We start from the raw sequence: 20,903 nt of genomic DNA, 5'->3' as shown, positions 1-20,903 counted from the left end.
GTCACAAGTGGGGTTGCATCTAGAAGAGCATCAATATAAAACAGCAAATCTACTAGAATGTTTGATTCAAGGCTGCCAAATAATTGTGCTTCAGTCATCAAAATACATGTCAATAATTTCAGAAACATCAGTTGAGCCCCCAAAATAGAACACAATAAATTTTAGGGTTTCTAGTTAGCCAATAGCTTAAGTCCCATAATAAACCCTACTACTGGTATTTATTGAGTCAAAAACAAATAAATTGTACTTGAATTTTTGTCCTCTTAAGTATTTAAAAGACACAGTTTTGTTAAGTTAGCAATACTACCACCAACAAAAGACATTAAAACTCTTTACTGCCTAAGATTCCGGGTAAGGGGGGAACTTTAAAATAATACAATAATTGCCCATCAGACAAAATCTGTGAATTAGATAATCGGTTAGAGAGAGCAGGAAAAGGAATCTCAGAGGGTCTTTGCAGCAGTGCTGCACCTGCTCCCCCAGGTAAATCAAGATCATGTCAGTAGCTAATAGCAATAAGGCCTTTGTGTCAGCCTGGGATTAATAAGCTAGTTGTTTTGGTAAAGTCTGATTTCAGTGATGATGGACATGTACTGTAAGCAGACCGTGGACGTTCAGAGACTTTCAAGTAAACCTAGTTTTTCTGATTGAGTCTGGGGAAGGCCACTACGAAAGGAAAGATCCACACCTAGGCTTTAAAGTCAACGGGAAACTGGTGGCTCCTCAGCTCCCACTTCTCTCACCCCTAAACACAGCCATTAGTTAAAGCCCCCTCTGTTAACAATGTGAGAACAGGCTTAAAGGAATGTTGGATTACTCAGAAAAGACATTTTAAGGCCTGTTTATGCAACTTTCACCTTCAAAAAAGGCCAGATGCAGACCTGAGGAAAAGAGGGTGAATGTTTGCAAGGTCATGCTAGAAGCTGGAGGCAGAGCTAGAAATAAGCAACCGCCTCAGTCCTCACATAGCTCTGCTACTCTGTACTTTTTCTAAGTAGGGTTGGTATGGGAGAAATTAGTGGAGGTAAAAAGCAATGCTTAGGGACTGAAAGCCATCCAAGAAAATGTACTCTTGTAAGCTTTATTTATTCCTTCTATTCGCTTTAACTATATTGCAGGTGTTTCCTTTGGCTATACTTATCTAAGAGTAGAGGAGTATGTTGGTTTGGGAACCTCCTGTTTCCTCTTGATTTCCTTTGACAGTGCTTATTAACAGTGCCGCACGTCACAATCACCATTCAAAACACCAATGCCAGGCCTCACACCAGACCAATAAAACTACAGTCCCTTAGTGCCAAAGATCAGTATTTTTATACCAAGCACACTAAGACTTAGATTTTTAAATCTGGGGCACTTCTTTTTTGTCAGTGTCCATGGTAGTTGGTTTCATCATATAGTTTTGCAGACTATATGCCCAGACAAAAAACTGCCCAGACAAAAGAACTCAACTATAGATTCTCCTTTTTAAGAAGTCAAGGGGTCAAGAGTAATGTATTACAGCTTAAGGTCCCAGAATAATAAATTTGTCAATGAAGCTGGCATTCCTCAAAGAACAAGAACCTGAGAATTGTGGGTAGGCAATAGATGAAATTCTAGAATTGTTTCAGGAACAGCAAATGCATCCCTATTGGTTCTATTTAGGTCACAGGAAGCCAGTAGTAGGCTGTAGAAACAACTAGAGCGAAGATTCCTCATCTTTGTCTCTTTAGAATAGAATTGCCAGTTGCCATGCCGCATGGACTGGGTTGTGATATCAAGAGTGCCCTCCAAAATGAAGGCATCACTTGGGGAGGGGGAGTTCTCCACCTCTCAGGGGAATGAGGGACAAATAAGTAAACTCGTGGCCATTATGACAAAACAAGGCCTACGTATCCAGTTTATTATTAGCCTGACATTAAACACCACTTAAAAACAAAACAAAACCACCCGCCCACACAAACACACCCCAAGACAGAAAATTACATAATGGCATCTGGAATGATCTGCTCTGACAGAGAAAGTAGAGCCAGCCAAACCAGTGAGGTCTAGTAAAGACCAGAATGGGGATGGAGTAGCCCCAGAGAGAAAATTTCAAATTATCTCTAGTTTATGCAAATGCTAATATACATAAACAATGGTTTGATTATAGGAGGTAGTTGAAAACCAGCTCCAGATTCTAAAAGGTTGTCATTCTGGGCTGAGAAATACCAAACCACTTTGAACTGGAAAGATAACTATGTCTTTTTTTTCTTTTTTTTTACAAAGTCCAGTCATTCTAGATAAGTTAGAAGAAAATTGTTTTGGCACAGCTGGCTACTCAGTGTGGAAATGCAAGAAGTTTTGTCACAAAGAAAAAGGGGGCCAGCAAGAAGAATTCTAATACCTGCCCTGATATGGCTCATGGCCCACAACTCAGCCAGCTGGCACTGCAGGGACAGAAGAGTGGTGTTTTTTGTTTCTCAGAACCCATTAGCAACTGGACCAAGCCCAGAGTCAGTGTGGCCCATGTCTAGACTATGGAAGCTCCTTTAGACTTTCACTGTGTATATAGAATATATATACTTTTTGCAGGTAAAAGCTCTAGTAATGGGTCTCCACTGATAAAGCTAAGTCAAAATAAAAATATCTTCAGGGATCAACATTTTTTCTGACAAATTAGAAAACATAATATTTTTTCATTTGCTGATTCTTCACAGTATTATAGGCAACAAAGCCAGCAAAAAGGCTAAGGATTTTGAAAATTCTTATTCTCCCCTTTCCTTTAGGGAGCACAGGGTTATTTTGGTTTCTGGCTTTGATAGACAGGAAGCAATAACAGATCCTCTGTGGTCGACCCTCAATAGTCTGATTTTTCCAAGACTATAGGCTATGCTAAGTGACACATGAAGGAACAGTATCTGAGAAAGGCTTCTAAGAAAGTGGTGGCAAGAATAAATGCTTTGCATAGTAATTTCTTAGTGTAAAGGATAAAAGTGATTTTGCAGTCAATATGATTTTTTAATCTTGGGAGGAGAAGAGATGGTGTTAAGAACTGCAATGTACTTCTGCTGCACACCTGATACATGATGATTTGTAAATCACAATTTTAACACAATAGAAGCTCTCGCTAAGGCAACAGTCTGCTCAATCACAGTTGATATGTAAGCAAGTATATCAGAAAGCCCAAAAGGTTCCATGTCAAGTACATACTGAAAACCTCATAGAGGGCAGTTCTGACTTTCCTTTACTTTTCTGAAGCTGAGGTTATTAAACTCTCCAAATTTTGCCATTAGCCTCCATGGTCCAAGTTTTTACCAAATCCCTGCAAGTTTTACTTGCTATAACTACATTTTTCACTGATTGCATAAAAAGTCACAAAGCTCCTCACAGAAGAGAGGGCCATTCTAAAGTCCCAGAGAACCCCACATGAAGTAAGACTTTAAGGTGGGAGGACAGGACAGTCTTTCCTAAGACACTAAGTCGGTAGTGCCTGGTTTTTCACTACTTCGGATAAACAGGTAGGAAATAGAGAGGGAGACCAGTGCCAAAAGCAAGTATACTCAGGTAGGTTGGTTACTCACTGCTTGGTTTGAAAGATATTATTCAATAAATTGCATTTATTAAGAGATATATTATGTGCCTACTTAATGGTGAGGGTTAAACCTATTGAAGCATTAAAAATCATCTCAAGAATAAATGTTAAACATCTATTGCTTCCCCTTCATGCAAGTACTTATCAATCATTACTATCTTAGGTGAACATAATATACATTCAATATTTAGAGGAAAATGGATGCAATTCAGCCATCACGACAACTGAAAAGTGAGAAAACTGAAATTCAAAACGAAGTGCCTACCATGGTACAATAAAAATGGACTCATCAAATTCTAACTATAATCCAAAGGAACATTTTATTTTGTTTTTTTAGTGAACTTTTGGGCAATTACTATATATAACTATAGAGATCTCTCTATAGATCTATATAGAGAGTTATCTATATATCCATATATCAATATATCAATCATATATCTAGATATCAATCATTTAAGCTAATTCTAAGGACATCCTATAAGTAGTTTTATCAGTGGATGTGCCTGGCAAATGGGTTAATATAGAATAAGAACAGGATAGGATTTAAAAAATCAAGAAAAATCCTTACAAAACAAACAAACAAAAATCTGAGTGACTAGAAATGGCCAGAGATACAAGATAAAGAACAAAAAGAGAAAAGACAGAAGATCTGAAATTAGGTCAATGATGACTGGTTCAATGTAGAAGTCTAGGGCTCATTTAAGTACTTGACTGTTATGCCTTAGTCACCATGCTAAATATTTTATTTTGTTTTTTTTTAAAGATTTATTTATTTATTTATTTATTTATGCAAGCACTGGGTACAGTCAGAAGCGCGGGAGGGTGAGAGAATTCACCAGAGCCAGAGCAGGGAGCAGAGCAGGCAGAAGGACCAAAGTACACTACTGAGGGGAGCAGCGGGCGGCAGGAGAGGTCTGTGCGTCATTTGGGACCCTCCTCCTGTGGCCAGGGAGCAGCCGGGGATCGAACCGCGCTGCAGAGGCCGCGGGCAGCTTCGCAACCCAGCGCTCAACCGCTGCCCACTGGGGAGGCCCCATGCTAAATATTTTAAATGCATTAGCAAATTTATTTTTTTTTAAAAAGATTTATTCATTTGTGCATACAAGAACTGGGGTATAGGCCAGAGGTGCGGGGGGTGAGAGGATTCACCAGAGAAAGAGTAGGGAACAGAACAGGCAGATCTTCTGAAATGCACTGCTGAGGAGAGCAGCAGGCGAGTCTGGAGAGGTCTGCTACACCATGTGGGTAGCTCCCTGGTCGGGGATTGAACTTGTGCTGCAGTGGCTGCAGACTGCTTCACAGGTTGCATCTTAACCCCTTACGCCACCAGGGAGGCCCCCATTAGCAAATTTAATCCTCACGACAGCCCGATAAGGTATAGATTACTATATCTAACTTACAGAAGAAAAAACTTAAGGTCCAAGATTTCAAAACTATCTTGGGGAATACCTGAGGTTTTACCTCCAGTCTGTTGACCTCCAAAAGAATATCCACAGAATCTTAAGAACCAACAATTATTTGCCTAAACTTCATCTCAAAGTTTTTCTATTTCTACATTAAGTTCTTAAAAAAAAAAAAAATCAGCATGCAAAAGGAATCCCCCAAAATAATAGTTATTAAGAAGTGGGTAATTCCCCCTATTTTCCAAACATTTGGAAACATTACTTCAATTTTTATTACTCTTACAGAATCACTCAGTATGAACCTGGAGCCAATCCCTGTTAAGTGGTATCATTACTGGGAGACAGAAAAATCTATAAAAACCCTACGCCTATTTTCCTTACCACTCTGTACTTTGCTGGCCATAGGAATTGTAAAGAGAAAGGGACTGAGAAATGGCATATAAAAGACAGAGAATTTTTTCTTATTGGCAGCCATGTCAAATGTCCCCTTTCCTTATCACATCAATTGCACTAACCAAAAGAATAAAGAAAGAATGTTTAAGGGAGGTCAGAATGGCAGACTGAGGTCTTAGGTCTACGTGAGATCCTTTACAAGTTCCACTGAAATGACAGAAAAGACAGATATGGAAAAGAATAAAGCCTTAATGGTGTTGGAAAACAAGAAAGTGTGCTAACCGCATATCAGAAAATTTGCCCAAATCCTAAAAGACAGAAAGCAGATGGGATGATTAGTGGAGAATGGGGAATGCCTCAAGGGCCTTTATCAACAAATACAAAGCACCAGTGAGTTGGCTTTGGGGACACCATTGAAGCAATTAATCAGGAACAGCATTCAGAAGAGCTAGGTCAGTTGGACAGCCCTTCCCCTATTCCTATGATGCCCACCGAAGAGCTAAGTGCAGAGTTCTGACCTTTGATAAAAACTTAACACTCATCTGGCCAAGTCTAGACATACTTCTGTCACATATGAGTATGTGTTGTTGAACAGTTCACATTCCATCAAACCACACAAAACACCCTAAACAAAAAGGACTTGAACAAAACACATGGTTATGGGACAACCACTTTCTAGGTAAAGCATCACAGAAACAACCCAAATAAAAACTGGAACACAGTCAAATCTCTCCTGGCAGAGTAGCCTTAAACTCTGGGGCTCTCATGTTTCTCCTCCTTGTAGATGTGGTACTAGAGGGCTTTGTTTTAACCAATCTAATCAAAACATAAAATATGATCCAGAGTGTACCCTTCTTCGTTAATCCACTGTTTTAATATGTAATAAGTGTCCTCACAGCTTTTCCAAAAGGCACTTGCAGAAGCACTTAAATAGCAGAAAGCACAAAGATTCTTGAAGTTATGAAAGTAGTCACAACCAAAGGAAGTCATTGCTGTCAATTTCTCAACTTTACATGCTCAGATGTTAAGTCTTTCATGTTATTAAAGCGCTCCCTTAAAAGGTGAGAAAACATATTCCTTATTGTTTTAGTATTTTAGAATATTGCTTATAAACCAAACTTTATACCACTACAATAACCCGTATTACCAATGTCATATGAGAGAATTTACTTAAACACGTGATAGAGTAGAACAGAGGGAAGGCAATTTCTCAGGGACAGGACCTTGGGTGGAAGTTGGTGGAAGCTGTGGGTGGAAGTTGTGGCCTGAAAACAACTAGAGGCCTAGCATGGAGATAGCAGGCTGAGCACACCACAGACCATCCTGCCTGCTCTCACAAACCACCCCAGTGAAATACACTAGAGCTTACTACCAGCAGAGAAAAGCACTCAGAGCTTTCAAAATATTAGTGGGGTCTGCGATGTGCCTGCCCAGGCAGAGGCACGTTCAGGTTCCCTGGAAGGCAGGCTGCTGTTGAAATACGCAGCCCACTTACATCCTGTCATACCATGGCCATACTAGGGGAGCAGGTGCCCATAAGCGCAGAACATCATGCCAACCTCAACTGGCCCCCGCTAACGACACAGCAAGCTTCACAAAATATATGAGGATGTAGAAAAGAAAAGGAACAATAAATAAAGTGAGCATTTAGTCATGGGGAAAATAGATAATTCAAAAATGAGAGGGTGCTTTTTATTTTTAAATAATATTCTCAGAACTATCAGAAAATATTGTATTCATAAATTAAGTACAGATAGCTATTAAAATAGGACAACTGAAGAGCAAATGTGCGTGTTTTGAAATAAAAGATAAAATGGGTGAAGATTAAGGGAATAGTCTCTGTAAATTTCATGGAGGCAGAAAGAAATCATTTCACTTTTAGAATTAACAATAGGTTCTCTTGATGCCTATCACAGTGCTTAGTACATACCAGGCATTCTATAAATTATTGATAAATGAATACATAAATGAATGAGATGAGTGAATATAAGAATGGGAATAAATGAAAATGAGTCAATATGTATGGCTGGTTGATTAAGCTGGAAGATAAAACTGAAAGACATCGCCATGAACAAAAATATAAAGGAGGCTTTTAGAAAATGCAAAAAAAGTTACAGAGATATGATGTATAAAAGACAATATTAATAAAATTTCCAGAGGCACAGGACAGCTGCAAGAGAGAAAATAATTGAAGTAATGGGGGTGAGGGGACAGGGGGCGGGGGTGTGTGTGTTAAGGGGCGGATCTTGAGTTGTAGACATGACCACTCAGACTCAATGAGCCCACTGCATATGCTGGGGGCTAGGAGGGAGATGACACCTAGAAATATTCTAGTAAGATTTCAGAAAACTAAAGATAAGCAGAAAATGTGTAAGTTTCCAGAACCAGAAACAAATGTTATATTTAAGGAAAAGGAAATTTAAAGAAATAGAAATTGAATTTCTTATAAGTCAATATTATTGAGAGCTTGTTTGGAGGTTCTAGCAGGGGAGTGCAGCTACTCGTATACCCTCGACCGAAGACCGGTCCGTCTCTATTCGGGGAAGGCCGTCCTCTTCGACCGAGCGCGCAGCTTCGGGAGGGACGCACATGGAGCGGTGAGGGAGGAAGGGGACACCCGCCTAGCCAGCCAGATCAGCCGAATCAACCCTGGCGATCAATGGGGTGACAGATGTCGCAGCCAGATCGCCCTCACATCCTAAGTCAATATTATTGAAACATTAAATGGCAATGCCTTCAACATGGTGAGGGAAAATCTAATTTTGAAGGTAAAATTTCATAATGAAAGTAACAATCAAGAATATAGGCAAAAGTAAGATGTTTTCAGACACACATGAATTCAACTACAATGCACATGAAAAATCAAGGTTCTTCAAATGAAAAGAAATACCACAAAAAGGATGACCTAAGATATTAGTGGCAGCAGTGTATGAAGTATGAAAAAGGAAAAAGAGATACACACACACACACACACACACACACACAATTAACATTTCCTTGGAGGATTTAACAACTTAACAGTTCTCTTCGTCGGGGTCTAGCCATACTATCATATTTCTTGGGCCAACAGTTAGAGGGGGAGTGGGAACAGTAAACTTTCAGCCTCAACTTAAACAGGCAGAGCTTAGAAGATAATCACTGTGACAGGAGAAATGCAATAAATGCTATAAATTTTAATAGGAAAAAAACTTTTTTAAAAGGAGGGAAGAATAAGCATTCTTACTGCCTAATCTTTTGGAGTGGGAAGTACGCGAATACTCTAAGTTCAGAAACAAATTAATTAAACATTGTGAAGTTCACTATTAGTAAAACAAAAATAATGTAACAAAAACTGGGGATTAGATGGAAGTAGTAACAATGCAAATATTAAAAAATATTCACTTTTATGTAAGGAAATAAAGATACTGTTGAAAACTGAAAATTTAAGAAGCACTCGTGTTACTTTATAAAGTTATAAGGATATCATCCCAAAGAAGTGAAAAGCAGATACTGTGGGCAAGTGAGTCTCTGGGCCTCTGTGGGCGAGGCAGGGGGACGGAGTCATCCCCTGTGGTTCTAAGAGGATGGGGCTGGGTGGGAACCATGGTGACTGGCAGATCACAGAGCCCCTCTAACACTGAAGAACCCAAGAACAGTGCTGTGAGGATGAACAGGACAGACAGGCTTCAGTGGGGAGTCACCAGAGCATTTCATTTAGTCTACTGACAGGTAAGTTATTGACTCATCTAAAAATAAAGATAGCAGAGGGATTATTTTTCATTTACATTTTAACCTACTTTTGAGTGGTAAAGTCTCTGACAAAACCTAAATAGAAAAGAATCCTGTTTAAGTCAAGCCACTTGTGTTTCTTAAAGCAAAATCTACATAAACAAGGAGTGGTGGGTGGCAAAGTCAGTGAATACCCACAAGGACTCCTGAGATCTCAGCAAACAGCAAGAAGAAATGGAGAGGGCCTCCCCGGTGGCGCAGCGGTTGAGCTGGGTTGCGAAGCTGCCACAGCCTCTCCGGCGCCGGTTCGATCCCCGGCTGCTCCCCGGCCACCAGAGGAGGGTCCCACATGGCGCACAGACCTCTCCTGCAGCCCACTGCTCCCCTCAGCAGTGTACTTCGTCAGTCTGTCTGCTCTGCTCCCCGCTCGGGCTCTGGTGAATTCTCTTACCCTCCCGCGCTTCTGACTGTACCCAGTGCTTGTATGAATAAACAAACAAACAAACAAACAAATAAAAAAATCACACCTTTAAAAAAAAAAAAAAAGAAGAAGAAATGGAGAGTGTGTGCCTCTCTGGTGGTGCAGACGGTTGGGCACAGCACTGTGAAGCTGTGCAGCCTCTGCAGTGCAGGTTCGATCCCAGCCAGCCAGGAAGATGCCCACATGGCGCGAAGAGCTATCCTGTCTCGCCCACTGCTCCTCTCAACAGTGTACTTCAGTCAGTCTGCCTGTTCTGCTCCCCACTCCGTCTCTGGTGAAATCTCTCGCCCTCCCACACCTCTGGCCTGAACCCCAGTTCTTGTATGCATAAATAAAATAAATAAATCGTTTGTTAAAAAAAAGAAAAGAAATGGAGAGTGAGCTGCAGCCAGGAGCCTCCCCACGTGGAACTGAGCGTTGCTTTGTGCACTGCTTGATTCCCAGAGCCTGCACATAATAAGTGTTCAGCAAATATTTGTTAAATACATACATAAAACTATTGGTTCTTAGCAGACAACTATAGATGCAGCAACCTAAACCTTGTCTGTGCCCAATCCATCGCTGTGCTCTTATGAGGGCCCACAGAAATCACAACAGACAGCATTTCCACTTATTCAAACAAGAGCTCTAACTTAGAATACGTTTAACATACTTATCTCTTTAACATACTTTATCTCTGAACATCCCAGAATGTTCTTCCCTTATGATGAGCTCTTCTTTATTGGGGAAAGCCTAACTTTCTCCCAGACTCCAGGGCATACTTGGAATGAGGGGGAGCTTCTTAATTATGAACTAGGTAAATATTAAATCACCCACTACTTGAAACACTGCTCATTTAATATGGAAAAAAGCAACAAAGAAAAGAGAAAGAATACACACAAGTCAATAAAAGATTCTGCCAATTGGTAGGATCCATGGGTTCTATTAAGAAAAGCTTAACTCACCTGCCACATAATAATCTGGAACCCAGAGGTTTTTAAAAAGCATGACTTGGCAGCGTAAGCTTTCCAGAGATAAACAGCCACAATACACTGGTGTGAGAGGTCTTCCTGAAACCTAACGGTGATTTTCCAACTCTCACCCCAAAACCCTTTGCAACAGCCGAATTCCTTTGCACAGTGTTTGATGGGACAAGTCGCTTAAAATGATTGCTGTACTCGACTTAGCAGGAAATAGGCTCAGTTATTCAACTATTTCTTTCCGAAGTATTTTAAACTAAGTACACCACAGATGGTTCCAATGTCCTCAGAATGGTGAATAGGCATACTTATAATACTTAACATAGCAGAAGTAGCACAATTATATAAATCAAGAAGTCTGTGACTTCCAGAAAACGATCTAAGGTGCTCTTTTTTGAGGTGAAGGTTAGCTAGGTGTTTATTTCTGATTTAAGGGAGCAAAAAACCCTCATTCTGGTGTCTATTTTTTCTTTCAAAGCAGGAAAATTTTGGGAGGGAAATGCACTAAACTGGATGAAGGGTAAGCAGTAAATCTGTGAAGAAAAAGACTGGCAACCACCCAGAATCTACCTCCTGGCAGAGACACTGATATTAATACTGTCTTTACACACTCATGTGCTGAAAGAGAGCCTTCCGGATGCTGTGGTCCAGTCTGAGCAGGAAACTATGCCAGAAGCCAGGGTTTCAAGAGGCTACTTTCTTGCTGTGTTTAGCTTGAGAGTCAGATATTACTATTTTTTAAGCTTTGAAAACTCTGAGAGATGGGATGTTTGGTCTGATGGTAAAAGCCTTAAAGCTACAGAACTCAAGCCAGAAAAGCTGGGGATTGTATGATACTTATACCTTCTGTGGCTGAGGAAAAAAAAAAAAAAATCAAACCAGGATTAGAAAAGGATTATTCTATTATAGAAAAAGGACAAGACCTAACCTCATCACTAATAAAACAGCTGGGGAAGAAGCAGCCCCTCAAATTGAACCCAAAAAGAAAAAAAAGAAAGGAAATCTAATTCCCTGCAAGTGCAACAGTCTGGTTTCCTTAAAACTAATAAAGTGAAATTAACTATAAAGAATCCAAAGTCTCCCAAAGGAAGTTCATAAAGATGACTTTGACTCTAGTGGATTATAATCATTGAAGCAAAGAGGTAACTTAGAAGGCCCATGCCCAATACATCTGTGGCAATATCTTTGGCACAAAGCTCCACACTGGTACAGGAATCAAGGGGAGAGGGCAATGGCTGTTTGTGAATCGTGGCAGGAAAGAAGAGGGACACAAAGCAGGGTAGCAGTAGAGTGACTCTGTTTCAGTGCTACAAAAAACGAATCACCACTCAAAACAATTTGCCCTTGTATAGAAAACAGGCATTTTCCAACTGGTCCTATTCTCCATAATTCCATCTTTTTTTTTTTTTTTTCTTTAAAGATTTATTTATTTATTTATACAAGCACTGGGTACGGTAAGAGGCGCGAGAGAGTGAGAGAATTCACCAGAGCCAGAGTGGAGAGTAGAACAGGCAGATTGACGAAATACACTGCTGAGGGGAGCAGCGGGCGGCAGGAGAGGTCTGCTGTGCCATGTGGGACCCTCGCCCAGGTGGCCGGGGATTGAACCGGCGCTGCAGAGGCTGCGGGCAGCTTCGCAACCCAGCGCTCAACAGCTGCGCCACTGGGGAGGCCCTCCATAATTCCATCTTGAGCCATTCTTTCAGTTTTTCCAATAGGCTGTGTCTATTGTTTCCACCTTTGTGAATGGAAGCACTTGGGCAACACCTTAGTGACATGGTATCTACTGGATATGTGACAATTTTACCAATGATGGAGGTTGGGTGGTAAGAATTATGAATGTGTGTGTGTTGGACCTGACCGTAAGTTATAATTTGTAGATGCCCTTTTACATAGATGTGAACAAATTTTCTTTTAACACCTTTCTTTGAAAATGTGATGTGTAGAAAGACATGAGCAACCAATTAATAGATTATATGGGTTTGCCAAATTGGAGCTCAAAGTAATTGGGAAGTCCAGCACAAGGAAAGGTCACCCCAGAAAAATCTCACTCTTCAAAAAGGCTCTGGCAATAACGAAAGAATGAGATTTTAATCACTGAAGCTAATTACATAGAAGGCTAAATCACAAGAAGAGTTATTTAAGTGTCTTAAATACAATAAAAAGTAATTAACGGGAAGCGCCATCTTGACAGCTTCATGTCACAAACCAGGCCTAAAAGGATCAGTTAATTCCCAACTCGGGAGCCAGAGAATGAGAAACAACTCAAAGTTTGATCTTTTTATTTTTTTATTTAAACTGTTTTGATTAAGAGATAACAACTCTTTCCAACTCTACAGCAAAGTTAATCAAGAAAAAAATGGTAATCTATTAGAGGAATGATGAACCTCATTTACATTGATTCCCCAGAGGGCAAGAGATGGGGAGCTGAAGACTGTATCTTACGAGAGAGGCATCACAGAGATACTGTGACTCGACTCCCCCCACCCCCATACATTAAGAGGGAAAAAAAAAAAAAGATCAGGCTGAACCCTATCAAGAATACAGATAATTGACACGCTTTCGCATGTGAAATACCTCTGAAAATCTGCTTTGAAATAACTCTGTGAGACTCCATCTCCTCCACCTCTACCTTGAGCATGAAAGAAACTCTTCCAGAATCAGAGAAGCCTGACAGATGTCTTGAGTAATAGGAAAGCCCCAAGATGCTATGAAGGTCTAAATGTGGATAAGCCTATCAATGATGACAGACACAATTCAGATGGATGGCTTCTTATTTCTAAATTCTAAACATATCTACAAACTTGAAAAAGTCTTTGAGAGAGGCATGACATACTTTGAGTGTAGTATGACAGCACTTCTAACTAACCTTCCTTAAAATGACCCACACATTTTCTGACCTCAGTGAAACCAACTGGCTGATGATGGAGAGTCACCGAAGGTCACGCTGATATACCTGTGCATTTCTGTCCCAAGTGCTTGAACCATTTGTTTTTGCCCCCAGATCCGATTTATTCTTGTTATGCTTATTATTTTAATTTTGTGCTTAATCAAATATTATATTAATAACTGAAATGTGTTTATAAAAACTTGCACACTTTACAAAAGATTTAATAGGAGGAATAGCTTTAAAATAACTACAAGGTAAATAGGAGAATGAAGACTAATCAATAGAAGAATGTAAAAAAGATCTTGAGTTCCAATTCAAACAGGAAGTTAGACAATACACCAGGATATCAGAGTTGATCCACTCTGCCCATATCAGAGATTGGGAAATGTATGAACACTTTTACTACTATGCTGAAAACCCAAAAAACATTTCAAAAATTCCCTTCTCTAAGGAAGGTGTTTCAAATATATTCATTCTGAATATAATCTGAGTATTATTATTCTTGTTTTTAATACTTTGACTTTTTTACAGTATCAATTGGAATAACTTTCAAAAACATTTAGGAAGTTCTGAGAGTCAAGGCAGTACCAAAGCTAAGGGAAAATAGAGAAGTTATGTGGAAGAAATGCAAAAAGCATACTAATTGGGTCCACTTTCTGGAGATGGTCTTTGACCCTTACTTCTCAATAACAAAACAAGAGAAAAATGAACAGCTACAAGTTTTTTTAAAAATATTGATTAAAGGAAAACCTATAGCTTGAAAGAAACAGTTGTCCCAGATAATGAGACATCTAAGTATTCCCTGTTATGCTTTATAGACATTTTTCAATATAGTAAACAAATCATTAATAAATTATTAAACTCCTAGCATGTATTGAATACTGAGGTGACAGGAAATAAAAGAGACAAAAATCCCTCTCTTTAGGGAGGCTTAGTATCAACTGAGGGTTGGTCTCAATATTATCAGTAAATTCCTTTTATTTCTCCTGATTGCAGACCAGCAATTTACTCACGAAGTCTAGTGTAGTAAAACAATTTGTGAAGAAATTCATAATGCTTCTTAGGTCTGCAGCCAGGATGGTCTAACCCAAGGGCACAATCTTATTGTTCAGAAGAGTAGCTATGTCGATAAATACATTGGGAAATCACACAAAAATGATATCCCTTACACAACAATTTTAAGAACCAGGGAGTAGAAAGGTGAAGTTTATCATCTCTGGCACAACCCTGAGGTAGAGATATTCTACGTTTTCCATTCAGACTAATCAATCTGTAGTGTTAGTTCCCAAAAATGAAAAAAGGGGTTCACACCTTCTTGTAGGACCTGAAAATCTAACAAAACCTTGGTCAAAATGGAGAGGCTAGCCTGAAGGAGTAATCTCGGTCAAAGCCAAGGTAAGTGCAGTTGAACTTCAAGGTTTTATGACATGGAGCATGGCCATGGCCACCTCCTCCAGGTAAATTTTAAAATCAGGTCTCAAATTGCCCTTCTTAAAAAAAAAAAAAAAAAAAAAAAAAAAAAAAAAAATCCCAGGCAAGATACTCCTAGAATATGTGATCTTAAGCAGTATAAATTTTATTTTTAAGATATACCTCAGTGTTAGCTAAATAAAATAATCCACAGTATTGTTAAACACAGGTAAAACCATCTGCCAAAAATAAAAACGCGCATTTTCACAGTAGAGACACTGTTTTTACCAGCAATGGGAGAGCAGGCACAGTTACTGACTGAGATGGCTCCTTATTTATGATAGTAAAAAATCTTACTACAGGAAAATACTAACTTCCTAGCTCTCTAGTAGGGAAGCATGCATCTAGTTCTTAAGAAAGTGGAGGTAAATTGGTAATAATCATTATTTTAAGTTGTATTGTCACCAATATATGTCCTAGTTGCCCCCATTTCAAAAATACGATCTGATTTGTCAGGAACCTGCTTCTAATAAAACCTGCCGCCTGTGGTGATGCTGAGGTAATAACAACAAAAGCTCTTCTCCCCCAAAGCTGAAGCTTCCGATTGTTGTGTGAACATTATCGGCAGTAACATAAATATAGGAATGGTAACAGTGGCTAAAAATAGTTATTTCCAAATATGACAGCACTAGGAAGGGCTCCTGCTTGGTAGGAGAGCTTCTGGAAGGAAAATTAGCTCCAGGCTCCTCTTTCCTTTCAGAGGCTTTCTGCAGCTTAGAGGTGTTTCTCCTAACCATTTCATTGTACTTTCAATAAGACAATCCCTGTTTTGATGAGAAACCTATTCTTTTCTTCCCCTCCACTATGCCCCCTTAAAAGAAAAGAAAAATACCAGTTTGGTAACAAACAGCATTTAAGATTGTTAAAGAGAGAAGGAAACAATTATCATGCTGGTATATTTTACACAGAGCAAAAATTGCTAGTGGGGGCTGACTGACTGTTTTAATATTTATTGTGGAAGCATGGCCCAGCAGGCTTCCTCCTTCGCCACCAGACACCTCCCTTGAAAGACTCTGTTCATCAACAAGCTCCCATAAGACTATGGAATATAAGCAGGACACAGACAGCGCAGGAGAAGAGGAAGGCCCTGTCACCTACCAGTGACATAGCTACACACAAAGAAAACACCTACTTCTCTTCTACTTCCCTTCTTCCCTTTTTTTATTAGTCTATAATTAAACTTCCTTTTTCAGCGGGAGGGGGCTGGATGAGAGGGGGAGGAAATCAGTGCAGATTAAAACCAAGGCCCCTCAGAACCCCAAGAGTTAAAGGTCCTGGGGGGTACTGTGTCCTCCAGGGTGATCAGAGCCCAGTGCTAGACATCACAGGACACAACTGAACTTCCTAACCTAATATGCAGAGAACCTTTCTAATTTTGGATAGTACCCAAGGCCTGAATGACATGCAATAAACAGCATTAATAGTGATATCGCGAACTACATAGAGCAAAGCACACAGGGCCTAATGAATCTTAAACAACAACAACAGTGAAATTTTGTGATTAGTTAATGAGTAATAATAAAGTACAGAGGCACATGACAATTACAAACCACTATGTCTGGAATAAGAAAGAGAATGGGGTGAAAAGGCAGAGAGACCTGAAGGAGGAGAGAAGTCTCTGTTACGGCCCAGTCCCTGCCAGAACACTCACATTCCTCCAATGGTAACCGTGGCACAGGTACGCTCTGAAAAGGCAGGCACTGTCTCTGTGGCTGGGCTGGCTGGTCTAATGTAGTCCACAGTCACATTGACCTGAAAATAAAGAATCAAATGAGTTAGGGTTCAGAGTTTGCATCATAGCTCACTAGAAGCCACATGCCTGCACAACTGTGAGCATTATCTCACTCACAATTTGACTTTCTGGGTCTAAGATTTAAAAACAAACAAGAAAGACAGCAGAATCACACTCAGAAAAAAATTGTTGCCAAAGCCTTAATTGATCCTCAATCAGAAGGAGAAGACCTCTTCAAACTGAAGAATAAGAAAAGGAACAATGTGATTTTATTTATTTTTTTGTAAATTATATACTTTATTCTTTTTTTTTTTTTTAAGATTTATTTATTTATTTATTTATTTATTTATACAAGCACTGGGTACAGTCAGAAGCACAGGAGGGTGAGAGAAATCACCAGAGCCAGAGCGGGAAGCAGAACAGGCAGAAGGACCAAAGTACACTGCTGAGGGGAGCAGCGGGTGGCAGGAGAGGTCTGCGCGCCATGTGGGACCCTCGCCCAGTGGCCGGGAATTGAACCGGTGCTGCAGAGGCTGTGGGAGGCTTCGCAACCCAGGGCTCAACCGCTGCACCACCGGGGAGGCCCTAACAATGTGATTTTAAAATGGGCATATGACACGGATGTCTCACTATGACATACAGGTGGCAAGCAGGCATATAAAAAGATGTTACATAGCATGTGCACCGAGGAAATGCGAGTCACAACTATGGACAACCACCGCACACCTACTAGAGGAGCCAAACACAGACAACAAATGCAAGTGAAGATGTGAGAGAAGTGAATTTCCTATTCATTGGTAACGGGCAGACAAGGCAACACAGCCACCATGAGACAGGCTGGCAGTTCCGTACAAAACTAAACACACTTTCACTGTATGTTTCAACAATCATGCCACTTGGCATTTATCCAATTGAACTGAAAACTTACGTCTGCACAAAGACATGAATGTTCATAGCAGTTTGATCTGTAATTGCCAAAATTTGGAAGCAACTAAGATGCCCTTCATAAGTTAATGGATAAATAAAGTGCAGTACATCCAGACAATGGAGTATATTCAGTGCTAAAAAGAAATGAACTATGAAGTCATGAAAAGACACAAAGGAATCTTAAGTGCATATTAGTAAGAGAATGAAGGCGATCTAAAAAGGCTGTCCACTGTATGAGTCCAACCAAATGACATTTTGGAAAAGGCAAAACTATGATGAGAGTAAAATGTCAGTAGTTACCAGGGAATAGGGAAGGCTTAACAAAGGGGTGGAGAACGGGACTTTCTGTGGCAATGGAACTATTCTAAATTAAACGCACACCATCGAGAGTGAACCCTAACAAACCCTAGCAGAAAACTATGCACTTTGGGTGATAATGATATGACAAGGTGGGTTCAACTATCCGCTGAGAGGCGTTGATAGTGGGGGAATCTTGCATGTGTGGGGAAGGACACAGATGGGAACTCTGTACTTTCTGCTCAATTTTACTGTGACCCTAAAACTGCTCTAATTTTTTTTCCTTAGAAAAAAAGGAAAAGGTGGCTGAACATTTAAGGCCCCAGAGAAATTATACTTGATAGAGAAAAGGTTTGCAATATTCCTCCAGGACTTCAGACATTATGATGAAGCAGTTCTTTAACCTTTTCAGATTCCTTTGAAGATCTTTTTTTTTAAATTATGAAATGTCCCTACAGAAAAACTGCACGTGGTTTCGGTAGGCCGTAACTTCCAAGACCAAGTGAGGAATAACAAACAAGATAATAATCACAAAAAAGCCTGGGACTAGTTTCACAGTATGTGAGTCAAATGGACATCACTAACTATACTCGCTGCCTGCACAGTTGGAGTTAGGAAATTTTGAAAACAAGGTCTAGGTTTTGGTTTTTTTTTTTAAGATTTATTTTATTTATACAAGAGCTGGGGTACAGCCCAGAGATGCAGGAGGGTGAGAGGATTCACCAGAGACAGAGTGGGGAGCAGAACAGGCAGATGGACTAAAAGCACTGCTGAGGGGAGCAGCAGGTGAGGCAGAAGAGGTCTGCTGTGCCATGTGGGAATCTCCCTGGCAGGCTGGGAATTGAACCTATGCTGCAGAGGCTGTGGACAGATTCACAGCGTTGCGCTCAACCTGCTACACCACCAGGGAGGCCCAAGGTTTAGGTTTTGAATTAAGAAAGGGTATGTATACAAATAGGCTATGAAGCTTGGTGCCTAGAATGGGAAAGTCGTTTGATCCAAGCTTATGGACCCACTGGGCAGTACTCTCCTTTATGAAACCTTTCATGAAAAATACATTTCATAAGAAACAAATATGTGGGGCCTCCCCGGTGGTGCAGCAGTTGAGCGCTGGGCTGCGAAGCTGCCCGCAGCCTCTGCAGCGCCGGTTTGATTCCTGGCCACCGGCGAGGGTCCCACATGGCGCCCAGACCTCTCCTGCCACACCTGCTGCTCCCCTTAGCAGTGTACTTTGTCAGTCTGCCTGTTCTGCTCCCTGCTCTGGCTCTGGTGAATTCTCTCACCCTCCGTGCTTCTGACTGTACCCAGTAGTTGTATAAATAAATAAATAAATCTTAAAAAAAATATATGTGATATCATTAAAATAAAAGCATCTGCTCGGTTTTGGTCATGACCAAGGTTTACATACCTGCACTGAAAAGACACATTTGATCAAACTGCTTGAAGCCATCCCCACAGTCTGAAAGTTGAGAATTCCACTTTCTAAAGATCTTTAGTTACCACTGATCAGCTTAAAGACAGCATATTATACAAGCATCAAGTTCAGTTGCACTGCTGGTAAGCACCATTAAAATCCTTTCAAACTGTCTGTAGCTCAAAACTCATTTTAAAAATGAATATGGAAATTTTGAAAAGGACAGCTGCCTGAAAATTCCGACTGTCAGATCACTCACTTGAACACTCCATCGACTCAGGTTTTAAAAGCAACCAGGAGCCATATCACAGAGAAAGTCAATTAAGGGCTAGAAAGTAAGGCAAATCACAGGAAGCAATGTCATAACACAACAACAAAGAAAAGAAGAAAACCTGAAGATGACACCTGAAGTCAGATGTCTACACCGAAATTATTGCTAGGTCTTACTAATTTGTCTAAAGCTGAAGAGAATGTGAGGAGTGTGATGGGTGGGAGGGGCGGAATGAACAACTAGTACCTGTAACAAAGTTTCCCAGCATGCAGCTGGCTGAAGTGAGTATGGGCCAAAGAGGATGAGGAACGAACCGGAGGGCGACAAAAGCAGAAGCAGGGCTGACTCAAACCCTGGGGCTGCGGAGTTCTCTCCACACTGGGACACACACCAGCACTCTCCTGCGACAAGGCTCTAAAATTAATCTCCAGATGCAGGAGGGGGTTAGGAGAGCACTTGGTTATCTGCTGAAGTCCAGGCAAAAATCACACAGGTAATCAGAAGTGTACAGATGCAACACCTCAAGGTCCCCACATCATGTGATATAAAAGAACTTGAAAAAGTTTAAAGAGAACATAGTTACTGGTCCAATTTGGGGCATTCCGTGGGAAGCCAACAGTATAGAGAGAGGAGAGAAGAGCTCCACGTGTATCTGTGTTTTCACCCTATCTATCCAAAAGGCTCAAGTCCTCAAATCTACTACCAGGGGAAAAAAAAATTCCTTAAAAGGAATGAGAACCTCAAGGTTACCTTGCACCTGCCAGCACCAAGTCTCCTCCTCAGCAAACAGAAGCAGGACAGAAGCTTTTCTGTGCACATACACTGCACAGAGTAACATTAGCTCTCTACCCAGACTCATCAAGGTCACTTGAGCAGTGGTGGTGGTGATGGGGGTGGTAATGATAACAACAACAATAACAACAACAACAACAACAGAAAAAAACAAACAAAAAACACCTGAGTTTCTTCCAGTTCATAGGACCAAAAGACATGCTATTCGAAAGCTGCCTTTCAGGGGAATCAATGAGAAGGTTTCTTCCATACCTCCAAAAAATCATCCTCAATAACCAAAGAACCTACATTCATCCGCCAACGAATGTTTTCCTATATCTAGGGAAAGAACTAAAAATGAGTCAGAGATTAAGGAGCTCATCAGGGAGGCAACATTATTAAAAGATCTCAAATACAAATAAGGCCCTGAGAATAGCACACAGCCAAGACACACACCAGCAGACAGCTATGACAAACCAGGAATTAAAGTCAATGTGTAATTAGCATTTGTGTCCCTCTCCTGTGGATTCTGGAATCTATTTCCCTACCTTGGAGTTTTTTATCTCGAGATACTCATCACTGACCTGTCAGTCACTTGAAAAAGAACTACGGTTTAAACAGTTTCATTTAAAATGGC

The 20,903-nt window shown here is 40.4% G+C and overlaps 1 protein-coding gene and 1 non-coding gene across 2 annotated transcripts in view; both read right to left on the bottom strand.

Annotated features, from left to right (window-relative positions):
• SND1 (staphylococcal nuclease and tudor domain containing 1) overlaps positions 1 to 20,903 on the bottom strand; it is a 408,553-nt gene that overhangs the window by 208,553 nt on the left and 179,097 nt on the right. The window contains exon 12 of the mRNA XM_037512772.2: positions 16,506 to 16,606. Coding sequence (XP_037368669.2) covers positions 16,506 to 16,606 — 101 coding nt within the window. The remainder of the gene's footprint in view (positions 1 to 16,505; positions 16,607 to 20,903) is intronic.
• LOC119251930 (small nucleolar RNA SNORD88) lies at positions 16,098 to 16,187 on the bottom strand. Its single transcript, XR_005126662.1, has one exon. It is a non-coding gene; the product is annotated as a small nucleolar RNA SNORD88 (small nucleolar RNA).

This window comes from Talpa occidentalis, unplaced genomic scaffold (genome assembly GCF_014898055.3).
Source record: "Talpa occidentalis isolate TD23 unplaced genomic scaffold, MPIMG_talOcc4v2.1, whole genome shotgun sequence".
Taxonomy (NCBI): Eukaryota; Metazoa; Chordata; class Mammalia; order Eulipotyphla; family Talpidae; genus Talpa; species Talpa occidentalis.
This window is presented reverse-complemented; position numbering and strand designations above follow the sequence as displayed.